Raw genomic sequence first — 21,626 nt, forward strand, 5'->3', positions numbered from 1 at the left:
AATTCGATTTTATATTTTAGTTTTACTAGTTAATTAATATTACTAAAATAAGAGAAAAATAACAAAAATAAATCTTTTACATTTTTGTTCCTTTAATTTCACTTTTTGTTTAATTTTTCTCTTAAAATTAGGATCTAGTTACTTTGAGGAAATTAATTGGTTTAATTTTAGTCTACTCCATGTTTTGATTTTAACACAAAAATTAAAAATCAAAAATGAAATTGAATGGAATAAAAGAAAGAAATTAGTTGAAAAGAAAACTAAAAGGAAGAAAGAAGATCTGACTTGGGCTTTAGCCCCTTCAATTCGTTGGCCCAAACCAAAAATCCCCAAAACCCGTTCAAAATAGCCCAATAACCCCAGACCTGGCCTGCCCCCCTTCAATTCTAAACGATGTCGTTCGGCGTCGAGAAATCTGAGCCGTCCATACACTCTAATCCAACGGCCATGGTTCAATCGTGACAATTAAATAAAAGTGTCCTAAAATCTTAGAAACCCTAGAGACCAAACACTCCTTCCTCGTATCTCCCCTTCCACCACCGTCCCCACTGTGTCTCCGTCGTCTTCCACCGATCCTCCGCCGTCCGCCGCCGGCCGGAAATCGCCTCCGCCGGCGGCGATGCTCCGATGGACCCCAAAATTACACCACAGATGCTTCCCCACCCGCTCTTTCCATATCCGGGCTCATTTTCTCTCAAAACATAGCCAAACCTCTCGAATATTAGATCAAAAATCTGGACCAAAACATCAACTCACCTAAATCCAACCAAATTTACACCATATACTCTTCTGACCTCCCTCTACCTGAATCCCTAGCCAGAATCTCTTGAATGTTGCCAAAACTTCTCGAATTTTAGATCTTAGACTGGCAGAACCCTAGAAATCCGAGTTCCTTGATTTTTTTTTTTCCATTGCCTGAGTCTGGAGGTCAAGTCAAGTCTCGCAATAATGTGTTCGCTTGTTTTTGGATTAAAGAACACGCGTATACATTATACCGGGGCTCGAGTTGGAGTTCAGTTGGTTCAACTTGCATAAGTAAGTTTTTCTGTTTTTGTTTCTTCTATTATTTGAATCTTATAATTAGTTTAAACTTTTGTTTAATCAATTCATACATGTTTCTGTAGGTTTTAGTTAATTTAGACATGATTTAGGTCTGTTCATATTCATATTAGGTTAGTTTAACTCGTAACAGGTCAATTTTTAATTCATAAATTAGTCATTGATTGATACTTGTTCATGGTCGATCCTGCTTTGTTAATTGTTCGTTTAGTTTTCTGATTTTTTGTTTAGTTCAGGGTTAACCCTGTTTCATTGATTTTGATTAGTTAATGCAAATGTTAGTTCTTGTTTTTCGATAATTCACTTTTATTGTTTAGTGCAATAACTGGATAGCAGTGTGATTTAGGATTAATTTTAAGTCTCAATTAGCATTAATTGGATTCAATTTTAGAATTTTTGGAATCATTTTGGTTATAGCTGAATGAATCACTCCTTAGTCAACTATAGTTGAGTTCTAACTAGGACAAATGGGTTTGGTTGGGTCAGTAATTTCAGGGGCAATCAAGGGTAGTTTAGGCATTGAAAATGGTTTGGTTTGTTAAAGACCAGTAATTTCAAAACAAAAATGAGGGTATTATAGGTATTCTTTAGGTAGAAAACAAAAACTAGAACACCCTAGAATTTTCTAGAAGGGGTCTTAGTGTAAGTTTCAGCATTTTAAATGCAGTAACTTGGGCAACAAGCCATAAGATTAGGGATTAAAATACAATTTCTGAAAATAAAAAGGGGGAAAATGAGTAAAAATTTCCAGAACCTTCTGCCCCCTTTTCTGCCTATAAAAGGCATGTCTAGTGCCTTGGATTACAAGTTTAGACCTCTGAAAATTCCCCAAAAATATTCCAGCCTTTAACTTCCCCTTCAAAACTCTTCTTCTTCCAATCTGAACTTCAAATTTGAATTTCAAAGTAAAAAGAAGTTCAAATCTGAACTCTAGTAGTGGAAACCCTCATTTTAGATCTCAAATCCTGCAAAAAAAAAAAACCAAAAACAACAGAAAACTTTCAAAATCCCAAAAATACTGTTTTGTTAGAAACCTTAGGCTAATTTTGATTTTTTAGTAGTTGATTCACATCATCTAACTCACTACTTAGTTGCTGAAGTGTTCTGGACCTTCCTGGGAGTTTGTTGAATGTATTTGGGGTGATATCAAGTCAAACTTGAGTTATTTAAGCTTATTTTGGGCGCCTACTGTTTTGCCACTAAATATCAATTGCTGGGCTGGTTGACATTAGTTGCTGGATTCAAAATATATCAAATTGCTGCTGTATACTGTTGCTGCCTAGCTGACCCCGATTTCCTTTCATTTTGCCCAATTCCAGGTACACTATTGGCTCTAATGATATGGAGTGTCATTCGATGTACATGAATAATTGTGAAATCAAACGATGAAGCCTTGCGCACATGAATCTGCCTCTGTTTTCATCGTTAGTCTAATGAGTAGCTGTAGCTTAGCTTAAACAAATATATACTTGGTATTCGATAGGATTATTTGTATTAATTAGGACTACCTAGACTTGTTTGTAATTAAACTATAAGGCTTTTGGATTGCTGACTTTAAACCATATTACTTAGGATTGTTGGACTCATTTTGTGAAGGACTATGAATTAACTTGATTTCAGTCATGAATTACCCGAATTCTGCATTTCGTAGTGTTAGGATCCAGTTAATTTTGTGGTTGAGCAATGTTAGGTATACTAGCCCGTTAAAATTGCTGTAGTTAACTTGTAATAGCCTTAAAATGCCAACTTAGGAATTAGTCCATAAGTATTGTTGGATGTTGCCGAATTGAAAGGCTAACTGTTGAATCATGATCAATGTGTGGCCTGGTTGTTAGTTTAATTGCTAATCATCAGCTTTTGTCATAAGTCTTCTCATACTCTATTCATGCTTAAATCCTTGTTTAAGTGTTAACCAATGTAAATGAGTTTACAGGTCAATCATTATAAATTGTTTATCATATGCCGAGTAAAATTGATCCCCAAGTCTTCTCTCTTGATTTCCTTAATAATAACAGTGGTTTCGATTTTGGTTTTATGACTGCGTGGGCCCCGAATAGGCCCAGCGCCTGCCAGACCCATTTGAACTGCCTGTATCGATTAACTGCCCAGCTTATGTGACTGAACCTTCATGTATGGGCCAATTTTTAGGCCCAAAAATTGTTATAAGTCAAAAGCTCTTTAAAAACAATTATATTAAGAATATGGGATTAATTTGCAAATATGAATTTAAGTTTTGAGTTAGGTAGCGGGTTCAAATTAAGAGGGTCCTCCCTTTTGTTTGAATTCGGACTTGAACTCGAGGCCCGAATTTATAAATGTAAATTAATTAGGCCTTTTTAGAGACAAAAATAAATAGAAAAATTGTAGTTGCTTTAGGTTGGCCTTTAAATAAAAATGAGATGAGCCTCGCCAAACAAAATGCATAAGTTGTGGGGCCCTCATTAAATGCTTATATAAAAATACTTAGAATTTGGGGTGTGCCGTTTAGAGAATTTCACGGCCCTCCACAAAGATAATAACCCGTTAGTCTCTTTAGGCGCGCCTTTAAGTAATTTTACCTTCTTAAATACGGGTGTGCATTTCATGCAACCCAAATCCAAATCCCAAAACGTTGAATAAGAATGTGTCGAGGATCCGGGTACATTTCATGTGACGTGATCCAAAAACACGTTTTTAAACGACATTCACTTTCGTAAAAATTAACTAAAAGCGGTGAATAAATTTTCTAAAATTGCACTATAGGTAGATATGTATAAAAATCAGATTTTAGCAATTTATAATAATTTAAGCGACCGTACTAGAACCACGGGATCCGAGGGTGCCTAACACTTTCCCTCGGGTCAATAGAATTCCTTATTCAGAATTTCTGGTTCGCAGACTCCAACTGGGAAGTCAATATTTTCCTCGATTTGGGATTCAAGTTAAATCGGTGACTTGGGACACCAAAAATCAATCATATCCCAAGTGGCGACTCTAAAATCAAATAAAATAATCCCATTTCGAATAATGTCACTTTAAATGGAAAAACTCCCTTATACATTTATCCTTCGGGGTAGGTGTGTAAAAAAGGAGGTGTGACAAACCACAATATGATCAGCCATGTAGAATTTTACACCAAGTTCGGGAGACATGTTTTTTAATCAAGTGAGAAGGGCGTATATAATTATGCAATAGAACTTGTGCCCATAGTTGAGTAGGGTTGTTAAATAACCTCCAAGCAAGGCTTGCATGTGTCAATGCCCTCTTTTTCTCGCGAAATCGGGTTTATGACATTTTGGGCGGACAACTCTTTTCCTTTTGGGAATTGGGTTTGCAAATTTTGAAGAGTCGCCACCTAATGATTAAGTGCATTAGGACACTAAGAATGAATTTGATTTGGAAAAACCAGAGATTGGGTAAGGGATTGAAATTATCTCGAGGGGAAGGTGTTAGGCACCCCTCAAGATCCACTAGTGTGGTTCCCGGCCATGCTACAATTGTGACTTTAAGTATAACAAGTAAAGCAAGTAGGAATTATAAATACTAGATGGCTTTCACATAATGGTTGCAAACAACTGAAGTACAAGAATTTAAAGAACGCTGAAATTTGCAAGAAGGCAGTTTTAGAATTCTAAAAAAAAATACACAAGTAAAGGGGAAGGGGTTTGGCACATAATTGATGCAAGTAATCGGAAAAAGAGGTGAAAGAGGCCGGAAGTTTTGGGAAGAAAACAGTACTGAAAATTCGACAAGTAAAAGAGGAGTTTTCTACATAATTGGTGCGAGTAATTGAAGTAAAAGAAAAGTTAAAGAAACTGAAAATTAAACAGCTTTTAAAGTTCTGGAAAAAGTAAACAAGTAAAGGAAAGGGGGGTCCTAGGTTTATAAATAACATGGATCACCCCACACAACACCCGGTAATCGTTTATACACGTGGTGTTATCGCGTGGTCATCATATCCATGTCTACCCTTACCCACCCCGTTAAGGTATTAAATCGCGGAATGCTCTCGTTACTTATTGCATGATGTTATCCGTCCCAATCCTACCAGTCCCGGAGGCATTTGGGACTACTAGTCCTAAAGGGGAGGAAAATGTGGATTTTGTATGGTTTAAAAAGGATAAAATTCTAGAGCGACAAACAAAACACATAAAGCATGTATGGAAGACACGGAACAATTAAAAGGCTCAGGCAGACCTCCTCACTTAAAAGCAGATCGTTTAGCATGACTTACAAATACTGGTTATGGTCTGAACTAAATTTAAATTAAGGCAGGCTGATTTATCACATATTTCTCATATAAGAAGTTCGAATTAGGCCTACCCCTGGTTGTAATTATCAAAGACTGATGCAGTTAATTAATTACCCAATGGCTTGCCTAGATGAAACCTATAGGCATGATATCTAACAATGCAGGAGTACTCTGATTTTTAAGAAAGGCTCGCTGATTATAGAAAACATAGGTCCTGCAGATATTGAGTAACGTTACTACTGATTTTAGACTTGGGCGAAATAGGCGATTAAGATTCGGTTGATTACCCCTATAGACATGCTTTCTAAGCGTGATTGGTTTTAAAGCGTTTATAGAAATGCAAGAGTCCTATAAGCATGGTATCTGGAATGCAATTTGTTATTTAAACCTATAAACCATTTGCCTAATGATAGATGTAAAATGCAGAATTTAAGAGATCCTATAGACAGGTTATCTATATGATGCAAGAGTGCAGAAGCCTACAGTCATGGTATCTATATGAGTGCAGAGCCTTAAAGACATGGTATCTATATGAGTGCAGAGCCTTAAAGACATGGTAACTATATATGCATAAGTGCAGAAAACTGAGGGCATGATTTCTATATATGAGAAGTGCAGAACTATGGGCAGGATTCCTATATGAAATGCATAAGTGAAAAGCAGGATGTGATTACATGAATAAATACCTAAGAGCATGATGTCTACCTGTATGCATACATGAGTAACCCTCCCCTTTTCACTATAAACCCCATAATTTATTACAAATTATTACAACCCGAAATGAATAAAGAAAAGTAAAATTACATCAGAAATTAAACTACAACCAAGGAGCCTAATTCAGACTCAAGGTCTAAAACATGAAATAAACCAACTTCCAGAATCAGGTTTCCCAAGCCTTTCTCATTTCTTGGGTGTGTCAGAGTTCCCAGGAGCTTCATGAACTCCGGGCAGTGCTTAACCCACATATATTGCAGAATTGAATTAAAGTGCAGTATAGAAGGGCCAGCCCTCAAATGTCCAAGTTCAGAGGGATCTCAAGGTCCCAAAGCAAGGCTCATAGGAGGGGGGCAGAACTTAGAATCTAAGAGAGAGTGCAAGTGCATAGAGGGGATTTAGGGAAGGCCATGGCAGACTGGTGGTCATACCCAGCAATTAGAAGTGCTGGCACACCCCTAACCAGCCTGTTAGCCAATATTGTTTGGGAGTTAGGATCCATTAAGATCAGGTCCAGACATGAGCAGCAATTTGGATACTGCCATATTTGAACCTTAACTCAAATACATAACAGGGAGTAAGGGTATGAGGAGTTCACAACAACAGCAGATGCAAAGAGAATAGCATATTCAACACTGAACATAAACAGCAAAGTAGACAAGATTGTAGAAATTGTAAAGTAAACACATAGGGGTAAGGCTGAAAACAAAATTAGAACATACCAGTTTCAGGAAATAAGAAGAGAAAAGCAGTAGTAAAGCCCAAATTACAAGTAAACAGCCAGAAGAAACTCAGATGAGAATGTGAGAGTATTGAAATTGAGAGTGTAAGTAATTGAGGGTATAAGTGTTGAACTCAATGTGTCTTAAAGAGTATTCCAATGGAAGTGTCAAAGTGCAGAAGGGTCGTCCCCTTTTATAGTGCAGCAAGCAAGTAAGAAAAGGTAAGAAAATAGTTTTGCAATCAATTACAAAAGGTTTCCCTTCAATTAAGGGATTCTGATTTCAAACGGGCAAAATAAATAAGGAAAGAGTTTGATCAAAAAAAAATTCCAAAGTAGTACAAGAAGGGCAAATACACAGAAACTATTTAAGGAAAGAGTCCAGTGGTACACGGTTTGTGAGAATAAGGAAAGGAAATCAATTAAACAGCCAGTAAAAAATTAAAATTGCAGGCTTTGTTCGAATAAACCAAGTCAAGAAAAGTGAGGAAAGGGTTTTACTTAAGGAAAATCAATAACAATCAATCAAACCTTATTAAAGGAACTCGGAATCGATCATAAGTTGGCAAAATCTTTTTTGAAGGAAGAATTTCTCATATATAAAGCATACAGGCATGTCAAACAAGAAAGAGTTGTCATGTTAGTTAGAAAACCTATCATGGAAAATTTTAGAGTCATAGACAAAGAGGTTCAAGTTCAATGTATAAACTCAGAATGAGTCTGAGAGTCCAGGGTTCCAAAGTAGAACCCTAGTCCAAAATCAAACTCGAAAACCCCAAATCCTAGGGTTTCCACTCGAATCAGATGCGGAGACGGGAAGGCCAACAAATGAATCAGGCTCAGAGGTGTCTTTCAGAGACTCATGGGAAACAAACAGATACAATGGCAGGTTTTGCAACAAAGTGAAACAGCTGATTTAAAGCATAAAAAACATGTTTTAAGAAAAGCTCGGAACTTAAGCAAGTTCAGAAGAGAAAAGGGGGATATAAACTTAAGAAACAGTAGATGAAACATGTTTAGAAAGAACTCGAACAAAGTCCAGTAAAGAAAACAAAACTTAAGAACTCAGCAGGAAACACATACAGTAGAAGAGTACTGCAAAGTATAGCAAAGAACATATAGGAAAACATAACAAAGATTGACATGCGAGTCTAGTCTAGAGGCACAGTAGAATACAAAGTACATAAGAGTCATGTATAGTAGAAAGAAAGCAGAAGAACAACACATGCGAGGTAAAACATAGTTTAGGCAAACATACATAAAGAAGAGAAAGAAAAATCAGAAAGACATTTTGAAACCCTTTCAGAAACCCTAAATCGAAGAGAAGCAATTTTTGAAAGAAAGATTGGGGAAAACACTTTAAAAATCCAGTAGAACACAGATATAGCATAGATCTAAGAAAACAAACAGAGAAAAACCTCGAATAGCTTAGGGTTTCGGAGAAACCCTAGAAATGAGAAAGGCTTGTAAGAAAATCCGATCTAGAGTCGGAGAGGTTAGAAATAGGCTGGAAATGCTTTGATACGACGGAGCAAGGCCGGAGAGGCCTCAAAGCCATGAATCTGAGGAGCTTTGAAAGAAAACCATCGAGGTCAGACCTCGAAGCTTCGAACAACCAGGTTTTAAAGGTGGAGGGGGTGAGTACAGGCCATCCATGGCCTGAGAAGCCATGGATTCCGGTGAGGTTATGGTCGAAAGGGGTAGAAGATGACTAGGGTTCCAAAGAACCTTCGAGAGTGTTTTGAGAGAGGAGAGTATTCAAAGGTAGCGGACCAAATGAAATGAGGATATTAGGGTATGGTTGGGGAATTAAAAAGGAAAGGGGTGATCCTGGCCGTTGATCAAAAGGATCAACGGCCTGGATTAAAAGAAAACCAGGCGGGTTGGATAAACGGGTTAAGGGGTTGGGTCAAAATTTGAAATTGGGTCGGTCTAATTGGGGTTAAGATTGGGTCAATTAGAGGGTTAATTTTGGCTATAATTGAAATGTAAATGGGGCTGCAATTGAAACAAATTTGGGCTAAATATTAAATAGCCAGTTTTTCCCTTTTATTTTATAAAAATAGTAAAATAATTTTGAAATTAAATTGAAAGTACTGAATCAGTAAATAATATATAAATATTAATTTAAAAATACTGGAACCAATTTTATAATTATAAAATGCTATTAATCCTCAAAGTAGGCTAAAATTGCAATTGTAAGCAATTTAACTTTAAAAATACTAAATGAATTTGTAAAAATGTACAAAACTTTCCTTAACTATATTTTGGTATAAATGTGGGAATAAAATAAATTTTTCACCCAAATGGAAGATTTTGGGAATAATTATTGATTTTGTAATGCTAAAATGGACAATAAATTGATCTTAAAAATCTTTTAAAAATTGGAAAAAATACTAAAACCCTTGGGCATGCTTATATATGCATATATATGTTATTTTGAAAGTACCTTGTACATGTGAAAAATATACAGGAACAAATTGGGTATCAACAGCATGTAAGGCCTGATTTTTGATAGAAAGGTTTTGGATGCCTAGTCCTCCTTGCTCTAGGGGTTGTGTAATGGTAGCCCATTTTATTAGATGGAGTTTTTTCTTTTGTGGAGTTGTTCCCCAGAGAAAATTACGTTGATAACGGTTTAGATAAGAGATTATATAAGAAGGGATTTTTATGTATTGCATAATGTGATTTGGAAGCTGGTTTAAAGTGGAACGAATTAGAGTGGTCTTGCCTGCTTTCGATGAGAAGCTAGTTTTCCATCCTGCTAATTTATTCTTAAAATTATCAAGAAGAAATTGATAATCTTGCTTTGAGGGCTTCTTATTAAAAATGGGAAAGCCCAAGTATTTTCCAAAGTTCTTCCCTTCATTCATTTTGAAACGTTGGCTAACAGTATTTCTCAAATTAGGAGAACAGTTATTAGAGAAGAATACTTTAGATTTATCAAAATTTATAGTTTGTCCCAAATGGTATGTAAAACGAGCAATAGTATTAACTATGGCTTGGCAGGAGTGATTAGTTATTTTAGATGAAAGTATTATATCATCGGCAAAGAATAAATGGGATAACTGAAGTTCGTTATTCCCCATTGAGATTGGAATCCATTTCTTATAGTCCACTGATGTATTGATTTGCCTAGAAAGTATTTCCAAACATAAAATAAATAAGGGGATAAAGGATCTCCTTGTCGAATGCCCCTCGTTGGTGTGAAGTATTCAGTAGGGTTACCATTTATTAAAATAGAAGTTGTACTAGTGGTTATGCATGACATAATAAATTGTATAAACGAGGGTGGAAAATTAAGGGTGATTAGAGTATTATATATAAACGATGATGATAGGCTATAATTGCGTATTTTAGTCGATTATTACACTCTAATTTACTGCACTTTAATTGAGTTTGCGCTTTAATCGCTAGTATTTTGCACTAATTGTGTGTTTTATACCTTGTAGGTGTGATTCCGAGCTATATAGATGTTATGGAATGAATTTAAGTGATTCGAAGCTTTGAAGTATGAGTAAAAGCTCAAGGAATTAAGCCGGGATCGTGTTCGGGGGTCAAATTTGATAATTAAGTACGAACGAAGACTTGAGGAGGCATATTGCGCGCTGTCTAGTAAAATAGACATAACTTTTTCTCAGAACTCCAATTGGGCTCCACAATATATGGTTGGAAAGCTAACTCAAAGGGCTACAACTTTCATGTTTTAAGTTTTTCCAAATTCCAAACGGAACAGGGTGAAAAACCGCGGTTCCACCGCGACCGCGGCAGAACCCCGGTAGAAGATGGTCGCGGACAACTGAAGAATCAGAGGGCATGTTTGGCCGCGGTTCCACCGCGACCACGACAAAACCGCGGCAGGAGGCGGAAATTTCAGGGACTTATGTGCAAAACACGGGATTTTAAGCCCTAAACCCTATATTAAACCAAGGAAGCCGGCCAAGAAAGGGAGGGGGACATATTTTGGACATAGATTCGACCTAAGGAGGCAAGAACACATTGGGAGCAAGGCGGAGAATTCTTCTACGAGTTTTTTTCCTTCCTCTTCCTATTTTTCATTGTTGGTTATGACTTTTAGTATTGTAGTTTTACATACTATTATGAATAGCTAATTTTGTTATCTAGAGTTTTGATAGAACCTTTTGTAGGATAAATTCTTGTTATGTTTTTATATAATTGAGCCATAGCTTTTCTCTATTTGTTCAACTACGTTTATATTTTGGTTGATTGAAGAGCTCTCAATTAGCTGTGCCTATTTAGTATGCATAACTCGGGAGAGAGTGCATATTTAGGTAATTGTTGAACAACACCACTCCCAGAGTATATGAGGGATCAATAACCGAGGGTTTAAAGGTGGGATTAGGGATAACGAAGCCTTGGGTGCGATCTGAAGTGAGCTGTATTAAAAGCCAGCTAGCGTAGCTCGGGAGAGTGCGTCTAGTAAATTGCGTAATACTCGGGAGAGATTTACGGCAATAAGAGTGCTCATGATCGGTAGAGAATACTTAGGCGAAATAATAGAAGACATAGCGGGAAGGATTCCGACAATAGGGGAAATCATAACTCTAGACCTCCTTAATCTTTTCTCTAACCCTCAGTATCGTTAGTTGTTAATTTACTATTTTAATTTGTTAGTTAAGTAGTTAAACACAAGAATCTTAATATCTATAAGTTAGGAATTGTTCAAGCTTGTCTTCTTGGTGATAGTGAACAGCTGTAGCTAAACCTTAGTTCTCTGTGGGATTCGACTCCGGACTTGTAAACCGGATTATATTTGCAGCGACCGCATTGTCCTTTTTATAAGGCATAGTTGGGCGTGATCAAATTTTGGCGCCGTTGCCGGGGAACTAACGGTGTAGTTGTAGGTGTACATATTGCTAGGTTTCAAGTTTGAACTTTTATTTTATTATTTGATTTTTTTTATTTTTTTATTATTTTAGTTTTACTTGTTTATTTGAGAAACATGACATCATGGAATTATGAGAATTTTGTTGTTGGTAATTCTACTTTTGATCCTCCTTATGCATATTGTGAAGGAAACCACCCAGGGCAAAATTATCAAAATATTCCTGAGAGCGAGTTTTGTGCACCAACTCAATCTTATGTGTGGAATGTGTGTGATATGTGTGGTGGTCAAGATGGTCACTTTCACGGTTGTGCTTATATTTCTTACCTTCCCCCAACCCCTTACTTTGATTGTTATTCTTTTTCTAGTGAAGTTACTAGGAACAAAGAACCTAGGGAAGCTGACCTAAAGAAGCTCGAAGGTATGTTAAAGTGCATTTTCGAACAACAGAGTAAAGTACTACTGCGGATAGAAAGGCAAGAGGGAACTATTCACAACTTGAAAGTTCACATGAGTCAACTGGTTGAAGTTTTTAATGCTCAACAAGCCAATATTGTGAATAGTATCCAAGAAGAGCGTGAATTAGATGCAGAAATAGATGATCTAGAGGAGGAGGCTAGAGTAGAACACCAACAATCAATCACACTAGATTTTGAGGATGTCGATGTTGTAGAAGAGATACTAGAGTCAACCAAGGATATTGAGGATACATATTTAGTTGACTCTATTGTCATTAGTGTTGAGAATGTAGATAGTCCCAATGTTCATGTAGTTGAGCGCATGGGTCCTCACTCCAAGCATTTTTCCACATTGTGTTTAGATGATGATATGGAAATAGAGTCGTCCGAGCCATTTGAGGAGTCAAGGAATGAGGAACAAAGTGCTTACATTCTGGAATTCTTCTTGCCAGAAAATCGGGATTACACACCTCATCTAAAGGCCAAGAAGTGCAGAATACTATATTATTTTATTGGGCCAGCCAGATTCGTTCCACCACCCCAGGAGCATGATCATAGAGCAGAATCAAAACTTGGGGTCCGATTCATAAGTTCAAAGTGGAGGCAGAAAGTGATTCACGTCGTGCCGCGACGTTAAATCAAGCGCTCGTTGGGAGGCAACCCAGCTTTATTGCTTTCTTTTATTTTTTTATATTTTTTATTATATTATTTTTGTAGTGTCAATTTTTTTATTTTCTAGGAGCATGGAAAGCAAAGGTATTGGAAGGATGCACCAACAAATGAAATGGTTGGAACTAAGTGTGAGGTACCCACACGAAGGATCAAGCTTGGGAGAAGTCTGAGTACCCCATGAACTGCTAGTGCTTCGGCCTTTGGCCTACCAGGGAGTTTTTTTTACCCTCTTGTATGTATGGGTGTGCATTGGGGACAATGCACAATTTTAAGTGTGGGGTGAGAAGATTATCCGGGTGGTTTTTCATGCTACTTTAGCTGTGTTTTTTTTTTAAAAAATTGGACTTTTCCTGATGACGGATCTTCTAGACAGTTTTTTGAGGGAAGTAAGTCTAAAGAAAACACCAAAAAGATTTTTTGTTTTGTTAGGTAGTGTAGCAATTACCTCTTGGTTTTTCTTTAAATCACGGTTCTTTTCCAAGGGTTTTATTTGAACCGGGTGTAGTTAGTTTTTTTTTGGGGAATAGGAGCCATTGTGTTTTGTTTTGAAATGAAGCAATATCTCTTGACTTTGTTATGCCTTGAGAATAGTGAGTACTTTGGCTGTGACGCTTAGGCTCAGTTTTTGACTCTTGTATAAGTACCTTAAATTGTATGATCTTAAATTTGCTTAACTGCTCTGACTAGGGTGTCTTGATGAATCCAATCCTGAGTGAGTTATGTGCCATGTGTGTGTAAGGTTTTGTGATATTCTGTGCATTGCATTTGATGCCTAGAACTTGCCCCGTGTGTTTGCAAAATGAAATAGTAGTTTTATTCAGTCTAGGAAGTGATATAGGCATTTCTTTGTTGAGCCTGATATGTTTATTTTACCTGCCTAATTATTATGTATCGTAGTTAACCCCTTTGAGCCTGTAATCCTGTTTCTTTGGCAACCACATTACAAGCCTTACCCATTTGTCCGAATTAACCATCTATTTGAACCATTGTAACCTCTCATGAGCACTTGAATTGTTATGAACTTTGTAAAAGTTAAAGTGTGGGGTGGTTGGTTTGGCTTTTGAGTGGAACTAATGAAATAAGGAGAAAGGTGCACTGTTTTGAAAAAGGAAGAGCCACTTGAATTGAAAAAAAAATATAGTTGGATTGTTGTAAAAAAAAAATCCTTGATAAGTGATGGCTCTTGACGTAAGTGTGCTTATAGAAGTATGGGGTAATATATTGATGTGAAGGTGGAGTTTTGGTTTGACATAAGTATGGGGTTTGAATGTTAAAGTATATGTATTAAAGTGCTTAGGGAGGTGTAGTCACCCTTATATCTAAATGTATCCTACCCGTCCCGTAGCCTACATTACAACCAAATAAAGTCCTAATTGATCCAAGTTTGAATGAGCTCGATTAGTGGAGTAGTACACTACGGGCAAGCTTATGGTGCATCTTTTGTGGCATATGAATGGTATTTCTGAGAGTGAGTGAATTCTTTCTATCTTGAGTTCCTAAGTGTTCTTAAATTTTATTGTGTGGAACTACTCTCTTTTGTTGTGTGAGGGCACTTGATTCATGAAGGAAAGGTAATGTCAGTCACCTCTATATTAGAGTAAGTGGGTGAGTTGTGAATAACGTGTGGTACTTGTGAGTCAAATTTTGAGGTGAAGATGTTACGCTTTTGTGCTTAGTCTATTTTAAATACTCTTGGTGTGATGAGTTAGGAGAATTGTTTAAAAAGGTCGTGTCTATAAAAAAAGTGTAGTTTGATTGCTCGAGGACGAGAAATGGTGTAAGTGTGGGGTGTTGATGATAGGCTATAATTGCGTATTTTAATCGATTATTACACTCTAATTTACTGCACTTTAATTGAGTTTGCGCTTTAATCGCTAGTGTGTTGCACTAATTGTGTATTTTATGCCTTGCAGGTGTGATTCCGAGCTATATAGATGTTATGGAATGAATTTAAGTGATTTGAAGTTTTGAAGTCTGAGTAAAAGATCAAGGAATTAAGCCGGGATCGTGTTCGGGGGTCAAATTTGATAATTAAGTACGAACGAAGACTTGAGGAGGCATATTGCGCACGGTCTAGTAAAATAGACATAACTTTTTTGTCAGAACTCCAATTGGGCTCCACAGTATATGGTTGGAAAGCTAACGCAAAAAGCTACAACTTTCATGTTTTACGTTTTTCCAAATTCCAAACGGAACAGGGTGAAAAACTGTGATTCCACCGCGACCACGGCAGAACCGCGGTAGAAGATGGTCGCGGACAACTGAAGAATCAGAGGGCATGTTTGGCAGCGGTTCCACCGCGACCGCGGCAAAACCGCGGCAGGAGGCGGAAATTTCAGGGACTTATGTGCAAAACACGGGATTTTAAGCCCTAAACCCTATATTAAACCAAGGAAGCCGGCCAAGAAAGGGAGGGGGACATATTTTGGACATAGATTCGACCTAAGGAGACAAGAACACATTGGGAGCAAGGCGGAGAATTCTTCTACGAGTTTTTTTCCTTCCTCTTCCTATTTTTCATTGTTGGTTATGACTTTTAGTATTGTAGTTTTACATACTATTATGAATAGCTAATTTTGTTATCTAGAGTTTTGATAGAACCTTTTGTAGGATAAATTCTTGTTATGTTTTTATATAATTGAGCCATAGCTTTTCTCTATTTGTTCAACTACGTTTATATTTTGGTTGATTGAAGAGCTCTCAATTAGTTGTGCCTATTTAGTATGCATAACTCGGGAGAGAGTGCATATTTAGGTAATTGTTGAACAACACCACTCCCAGAGTATATGAGAGATCAATAACCGAGGGTTTAAAGGTGGGATTAGGGATAACGAAGCCTTGGGTGCGATCTGAAGTGAGCTGTATTAAAAGCCAGCTAGCGTAGCTCAGGAGAGTGCGTCTAGTAAATTGTCGTAATTACTCGGGAGAGATTTACGGTAATAAGAGTGCTCATGATCGGTAGAGAATACTTAGGCGAAATTATAGAAGACATAGCGGGAAGGATTCCGACAATAAGGGAAATCATAACTCTAGACCTCCTTAATATTTTCTCTAACCCTCAGTATCGTTAGTTGTTAATTTACTATTTTAATTTGTTAGTTAAGTAGTTAAACACAAGAATCTTAATATCTATAAGTTAGGAATTGTACAAGCTTGTCTTCTTGGTGATAGTGAACAGTTGTAGCTAAACCTTAGTTCTCTGTGGGATTTGACTCCGAACTTGTAAATCGAATTATATTTGCAGTGACCGCATTGTCCTTTTTATAAGGCATAGTAGGGCGTGATCAAATTTTGGCGCTGTTGCCGGGGAACTAACGGTGTAGTTGTAGGTGTACATATTGCTAGGTTTCAAGTTTGAACTTTTATTTTATTATTTGATTTTTTTATTTTTTTATTATTTTAGTTTTATTTGTTTATTTGAGAAACATGACATCATGGAATTATGAGAATTTTGTTGTTGGTAATTCTACTTTTGATCCTCCTTATGCATATTGTGAAGGAAACCACCCAGGGCAAAATTATCAAAATATTCCTGAGAGCGAGTTTTGTGCACCAACTCAATCTTATGTGTGGAATGTGTGTGATATGTGTGGTGGTCAAGATGGTCACTTTCACGGTTGTGCTTATATTTCTTACCTTCCCCCAACCCCTTACTTTGATGGTTATTCTTTTTCTAGTGAAGTTAATAGGAACAAAGAACCTAGGGAAGCTGACCTAAAGAAGCTCGAAGATATGTTAAAGTGCATTTTGGAACAACAGAGTAAATTACTACTGCGGATAGAAAGGCAGGAGGAAACTATTCACAACTTGAAAGTTCACATGAGTCAACTGGTTGAAGTTTTTAATGCTCAACAAGCCAATATTGTGAATAGTATCCAAGAAGAGCGTGAATGAGATACAGAAATTGATGAGCTAGAGGAGGAGGCTAGAGTAGAACACCAACAATCAATCACATTAGATTTTGAGGATGTCGATGTTGTAGAAGAGATACTAGAGTCAACCAAGGACATTGAGGATACATATTTAGTTGACTCTATTGTCATTAGTGTTGAGAATGTAGACAGTCCCAATGTTCATGTAGTTGAGCGCATTGGTCCTCACTCCAAGCATTTTTCCACATTGTGTTTAGATGATGATATGGAAATAGAGTCGTCCGAGCCATTTGAGGAGTCAAGGAATGAGGAACAAAGTGCTTACATTCTGGAATTCTTCTTGCCAGAAAGTCGGGATTACACACTTCATATAAAGGCCAAGAAGTGCAGAATACTATATTATTTTATTGGGCCAGTCAGATTCGTTCCACCACCCCAGGAGCATTATCATAGAGCAGAATCAAAACTTTGGGTCCGATTCATAAGTTCAAAGTGGAGGCAGAAAGTGATTCACGTCGTGTCGCGACGTTAAATCAAGCGCTCGTTGGGAGGCAACCCAGCTTTATTGCTTTCTTTTATTTTTTTTATATTTTTTTTATTATATTATTTTTGTAGTGTCAATTTTTTATTTTCTAGGAGCATGGAAAGCAAAGGTATTGGAAGGATGCACCAACAAATGAAATGGTTGGAAATAAGTGTGAGGTACCCACACGAAGGATCAAGCTTGGGAGAAGTCTGAGTACCCCATGAACTGCTAGTGCTTCGGCCTTTGGCCTACCAGGGAGTTTCTTTTACCCTCTTGTATGTATGGGTGTGCATTGGGAACAATGCACAATTTTAAGTGTGGGGTGAGAAGATTATCTGGGTGATTTTTCATGCTACTTTAGCTGTATTTTTTTTTTTTAAAAGATTGGACTTTTCCTGATGACGGATCTTCTAGACAGTTTTTTGAGGGAAGTAAGTCTAAAGAAAACACCAAAAAGATTTTTTGTTTTGTTAGGTAGTGTAGCAATTACCTCTTGGTTTTTCTTTAAACCACTATTCTTTTCCAAGGGTTTTATTTGAACCGGGTGTAGTTAGTTTTTTTTTTTGGGAATAGGAGCCATTGTGTTTTGTTTTGAAATGAAGCAATATCTCTTGACTTTGTTATGCCTTGAGAATAGTGAGTACTTTGGCTGTGACGCTTAGGCTCAGTTTTTGACTCTTGTATAAGTACCTTAAATTGTATGATCTTAAATTTGCTTAACTGCTCTGACTAGGGTGTCTTGATGAATCCAATCCTGAGTGAGTTATGTGCCATATGTGTGTAAGGTTTTGTGATATTCTGTGCATTGCATTTGATGCCTAGAACTTGCCCCGTGTGTTTGCAAAGCGAAATAGTAGTTTTATTCAGTCTAGGAAGTGATATAGGCATTTCTTTGTTGAGCCTGATATGTATATTTTACCCGCCTAATTATTATGTATCGTAGTTAACCCCTTTGAGCCTGTAATCCTGTTTCTTTGGCAACCACATTACAAGCCTTACCCATTTGTTCGAATTAACCAACTATTTGAACCATTGTAACCTCTCATGAGCACTTGAATTGTTATGAACTTTGTAAAAGTTAAAGTGTGGGGTGGTTGGTTTGGCTTTTGAGTGGAACTAATGAAATAAGGAGAAAGGTGCACTGTTTTGAAAAAGGAAGAGCCACTTGAATTGAAAAAAAATATAGTTGGATTGTTGTAAAAAAAAATCCTTGATAAGTGATGGCTCTTGACGTAAGTGTGCTTAAAGAAGTATGGGGTAATATAAATTGATGTGAAGGTGGAGTTTTGGTTTGACATAAGTATGGGGTTTGAATGTTAAAGTATATGTATTAAAGTGCTTAGGGAGGTGTAGTCACCCTTATATCTAAATGTATCCTACTCGTCCCGTAGCCTACATTACAACCAAATAAAGTCCTAATTGATCCAAGATTGAATGAGCTCGAGTAGTGGAGTAGTACACTACGGGCAAGCTTATGGTGCATCTTTTATGGCATATGAATGGTATTTCTGAGAGTGAGTGAATTCTTTCTATCTTGAGTTCCTAAGTGTTCTTAAATTTTATTGTGTGGAACTACTCTCTTTTGTTGTGTGAGCACTTGATTCATGAAGGAAAGGTAATGTCAGTCACCTCTATATTAGAGTAAGTGGGTGAGTTGTGAATAACGTGTGGTACTTGTGAGTCAAATTTTGAGGTGAAGATGTTACGCTTTTGTGCTTAGTCTAGTTTAAATACTCTTGGTGTGATGAGTTAGGAGAATTGTTTAAAAAGGTCGTGTCTATAAAAAAAGTGTAGTTTGATTGCTCGAGGACGAGAAATGGTGTAAGATACCATGTAGTTGGTGCACAAAACTCGTATTTTAAATACTATGTAGCTATTATAAAAAAAGTGTAGTTTGATTGCTCGAGGACGAGAAATATAATCCGGTTTACAAGTGCGGAGTCGAATCCCACAGAGAACTAAAGTTTAGTTACATAGAATTGAAGAAGTATTTGCAGTAGAATTCATTTCTTAGGTCCTTTTTGCACATGTTAGATACCATGTATTTTAAACTGGACTGTAGCTTTAGATTAAATAACTTTAAAATGTTCACTTCATGCCTGCATTTCTTTGGCTTGCATATGTACACGTTAGTGGGTATAATCAAGAGTCAGTTTTATCATTTTGGTTATTGTGTTTTTTTTCTTAAATCCTTGCATCTAGAAGCCATGTCCAACTTTTGATCTCTAGGAGTAGTACGTGTTAGTTGAATATTTAAATGACCTTAAAATTTGCTTTAGCACACGTTGGCACTTACTGTTAATTAATATATGCACGCGGTAGTTCATATGAGTTAAATTTTCTTTAGGCTACAATTTTGATGATTATTTTTCTCATTCCTATTTCCTTTCTTTTGTTTCTTTGTTCTCATGTACACTTGGGACGAGTGTTCGAATGCTAATGCAAGAGCCTTTCAACTCTCATGGAATTACCATCACATTTGTCTATTCCATGTGATCTGGGATCGCAATTCAAGGAAAACAATTGATTAATAGCAAAAGCATGGTCCTTTGTGGGGATGCAGGCATAGGCGTTTAAGCCTATATTTTAATATCTACTGCCTTGGCTTTGTCCCTTGATTATATGACTAAATGATTACCTTCATTATTTAAATTTCTTGTTTATGTGTTAAAATTAGCTGGGTGTGGAATATAGCTAATAATCAGATTACTTAAAATATGTTGGACAATAGTTTTGGCTTTACAAACATAAGGACACGTGATTTTCACTCCTGTTTTTTTTTTTTTTTTTTTTTTTTTTTTTTTTTTTTTTTTTTTTTTTTTTTTTTGTAATTAACATTTTCATTACCAGGGAAAATATTTACACATTACAAGTAAATCAAACCCTTACAATTTATCCTACTTTGCTATACTTCACCCTTCACCCCTCCCCATTTCCTGTTATTTACACATTTATCTATCTATTACATTGGGTACCAATTTAGTCTATGTAGTATTTTCTCTGTATGTTTACTACTTCGATAATGCAATTCTTGAATTATCTTCTTACATATTGCTTCCCAGCCTTTCGCCTTAGCTTGAAAAGTTCGAGCATTCCTTTCTTGCCACACGTGATACACTGTTGCTGCTATTGCCATTTTGTATAACTCAGCAGCAGCTGTTTTCCTCTTAGTCTGCATCTCAGCCCATCGTAGTTCCTCATTCCAGCCATTTACTGGTCTCTTTATCCCTTGCCATGCTAACACTGTGCTCCACAGTGCCTTTGCATATGTGCATTCAAAGAACAAGTGTTGTATGGATTCATTAGCTTGCTTGCATAGGACACATTCTTGATCCACCTGCATTCCCCAGCTTTGCAGTCTATCCCTTGTGTATAGCTTCCCATGAGCTGCCATAGTTAGTATAAATGTCCACCTAGGGCAGCCTGTGTTATGACAAACTACTCTTCTCCAACTAACTTTGTCAAATCTTCCACGCAGCCTGTGGTAAATGTTTTTAATCGAACAGTTCTTCATCTTCACGATATCCTCATAGCTGAATCATGCCTCTATAAATGTTTTCTTTGCTTTTATGATCTTACTCACCATCCAAGATGCATGTTTCAGTTGAACATCCCATATGTGCCTCTCCTTGATGTAGTAGCTGTGTATCCACTGAATCCACAGTTTCTTCTTTTCTTTGCATAGGTTCCAGAAGTGTTTACAGATAGCTGCCTTGTTCCAAATGGTTATATTCATGATGTTGAATCCTCCAGCAGATTTGGGTAGGCGGACTTTCTCCCATGCCAATAGAGCCTTCCTAGACACACTCCCTTCTCCTGTCCACAGAAAACTTCTACACATTGCTTCAATTAACTTTGTGATCTTTGTAGGAAGTACAAAGATTTGTGCCCAGTAGGTCTGTATAGAGAATAGGACACTCTTTATCAGTTGGACCCTGCTAGCATAGGATAGGAGTTTGGCAGTCCATGAAGCTATTCTTCCCACTATCTTGTCAATTAGAGGATGGCATTGTACTATGGACACTCTTTTTGAGCTTAATGGAGCTCCTAGATATCTTACCGGCAGCTCTCCCTTCTGGATTCCTAGGAATTCTAGGATTTCCTCTTGAGCAGCTTGTGATACCCCTCCAAAAAAAATAGAGCTCTTATGTTTGTTGATAACCAAACCAGAGGATTTTGAGAACTCCATGAAGCAATTGAACAGTAGTTTAACTGATCCTATGTCACCCCTGCAAAACAATAAAAGATCATCAGCAAACCCAATTTGCAGTTGGTACACTTGGGGTGGTAGTTGAAGTCTGGGATCTGGTTCAAAGTTTTAAGGCTTCTTGTTAAGTATTCCATTGCCAGTACAAACAAGAATGGAGACATCGGGTCTCCTTGCCTCAACCCCTTCTTAGCATCAAAGGGCTTTGTCAAATTTCCATTTATCACAACTGTATATGTAACAGTTTCCATGCAGGCCATAATCCATCTCACAAATTTGTGTGGAAAAGCCAAAGCATTCAGCACTTGTTCCATGAAAGG

General features: G+C 37.1%; 1 protein-coding gene across 1 annotated transcript; it reads right to left on the reverse strand.

The window, feature by feature from the left end:
- Window positions 1–20,147: 20,147 nt before the first annotated feature.
- LOC109219416 lies at window positions 20,148–20,493 on the reverse strand (the record flags this gene model as incomplete). Its single annotated transcript, XM_019383877.1, has 1 exon — window positions 20,148–20,493. A coding segment is annotated over exon 1 (346 nt), but the record flags the coding sequence as incomplete, so codon positions are not given.
- Window positions 20,494–21,626: the final 1,133 nt, after the last annotated feature.

The sequence above is a fragment of the Nicotiana attenuata genome, unplaced genomic scaffold, assembly GCF_001879085.1.
Source record: "Nicotiana attenuata strain UT unplaced genomic scaffold, NIATTr2, whole genome shotgun sequence".
NCBI lineage: Eukaryota > Viridiplantae > Streptophyta > Magnoliopsida > Solanales > Solanaceae > Nicotiana > Nicotiana attenuata.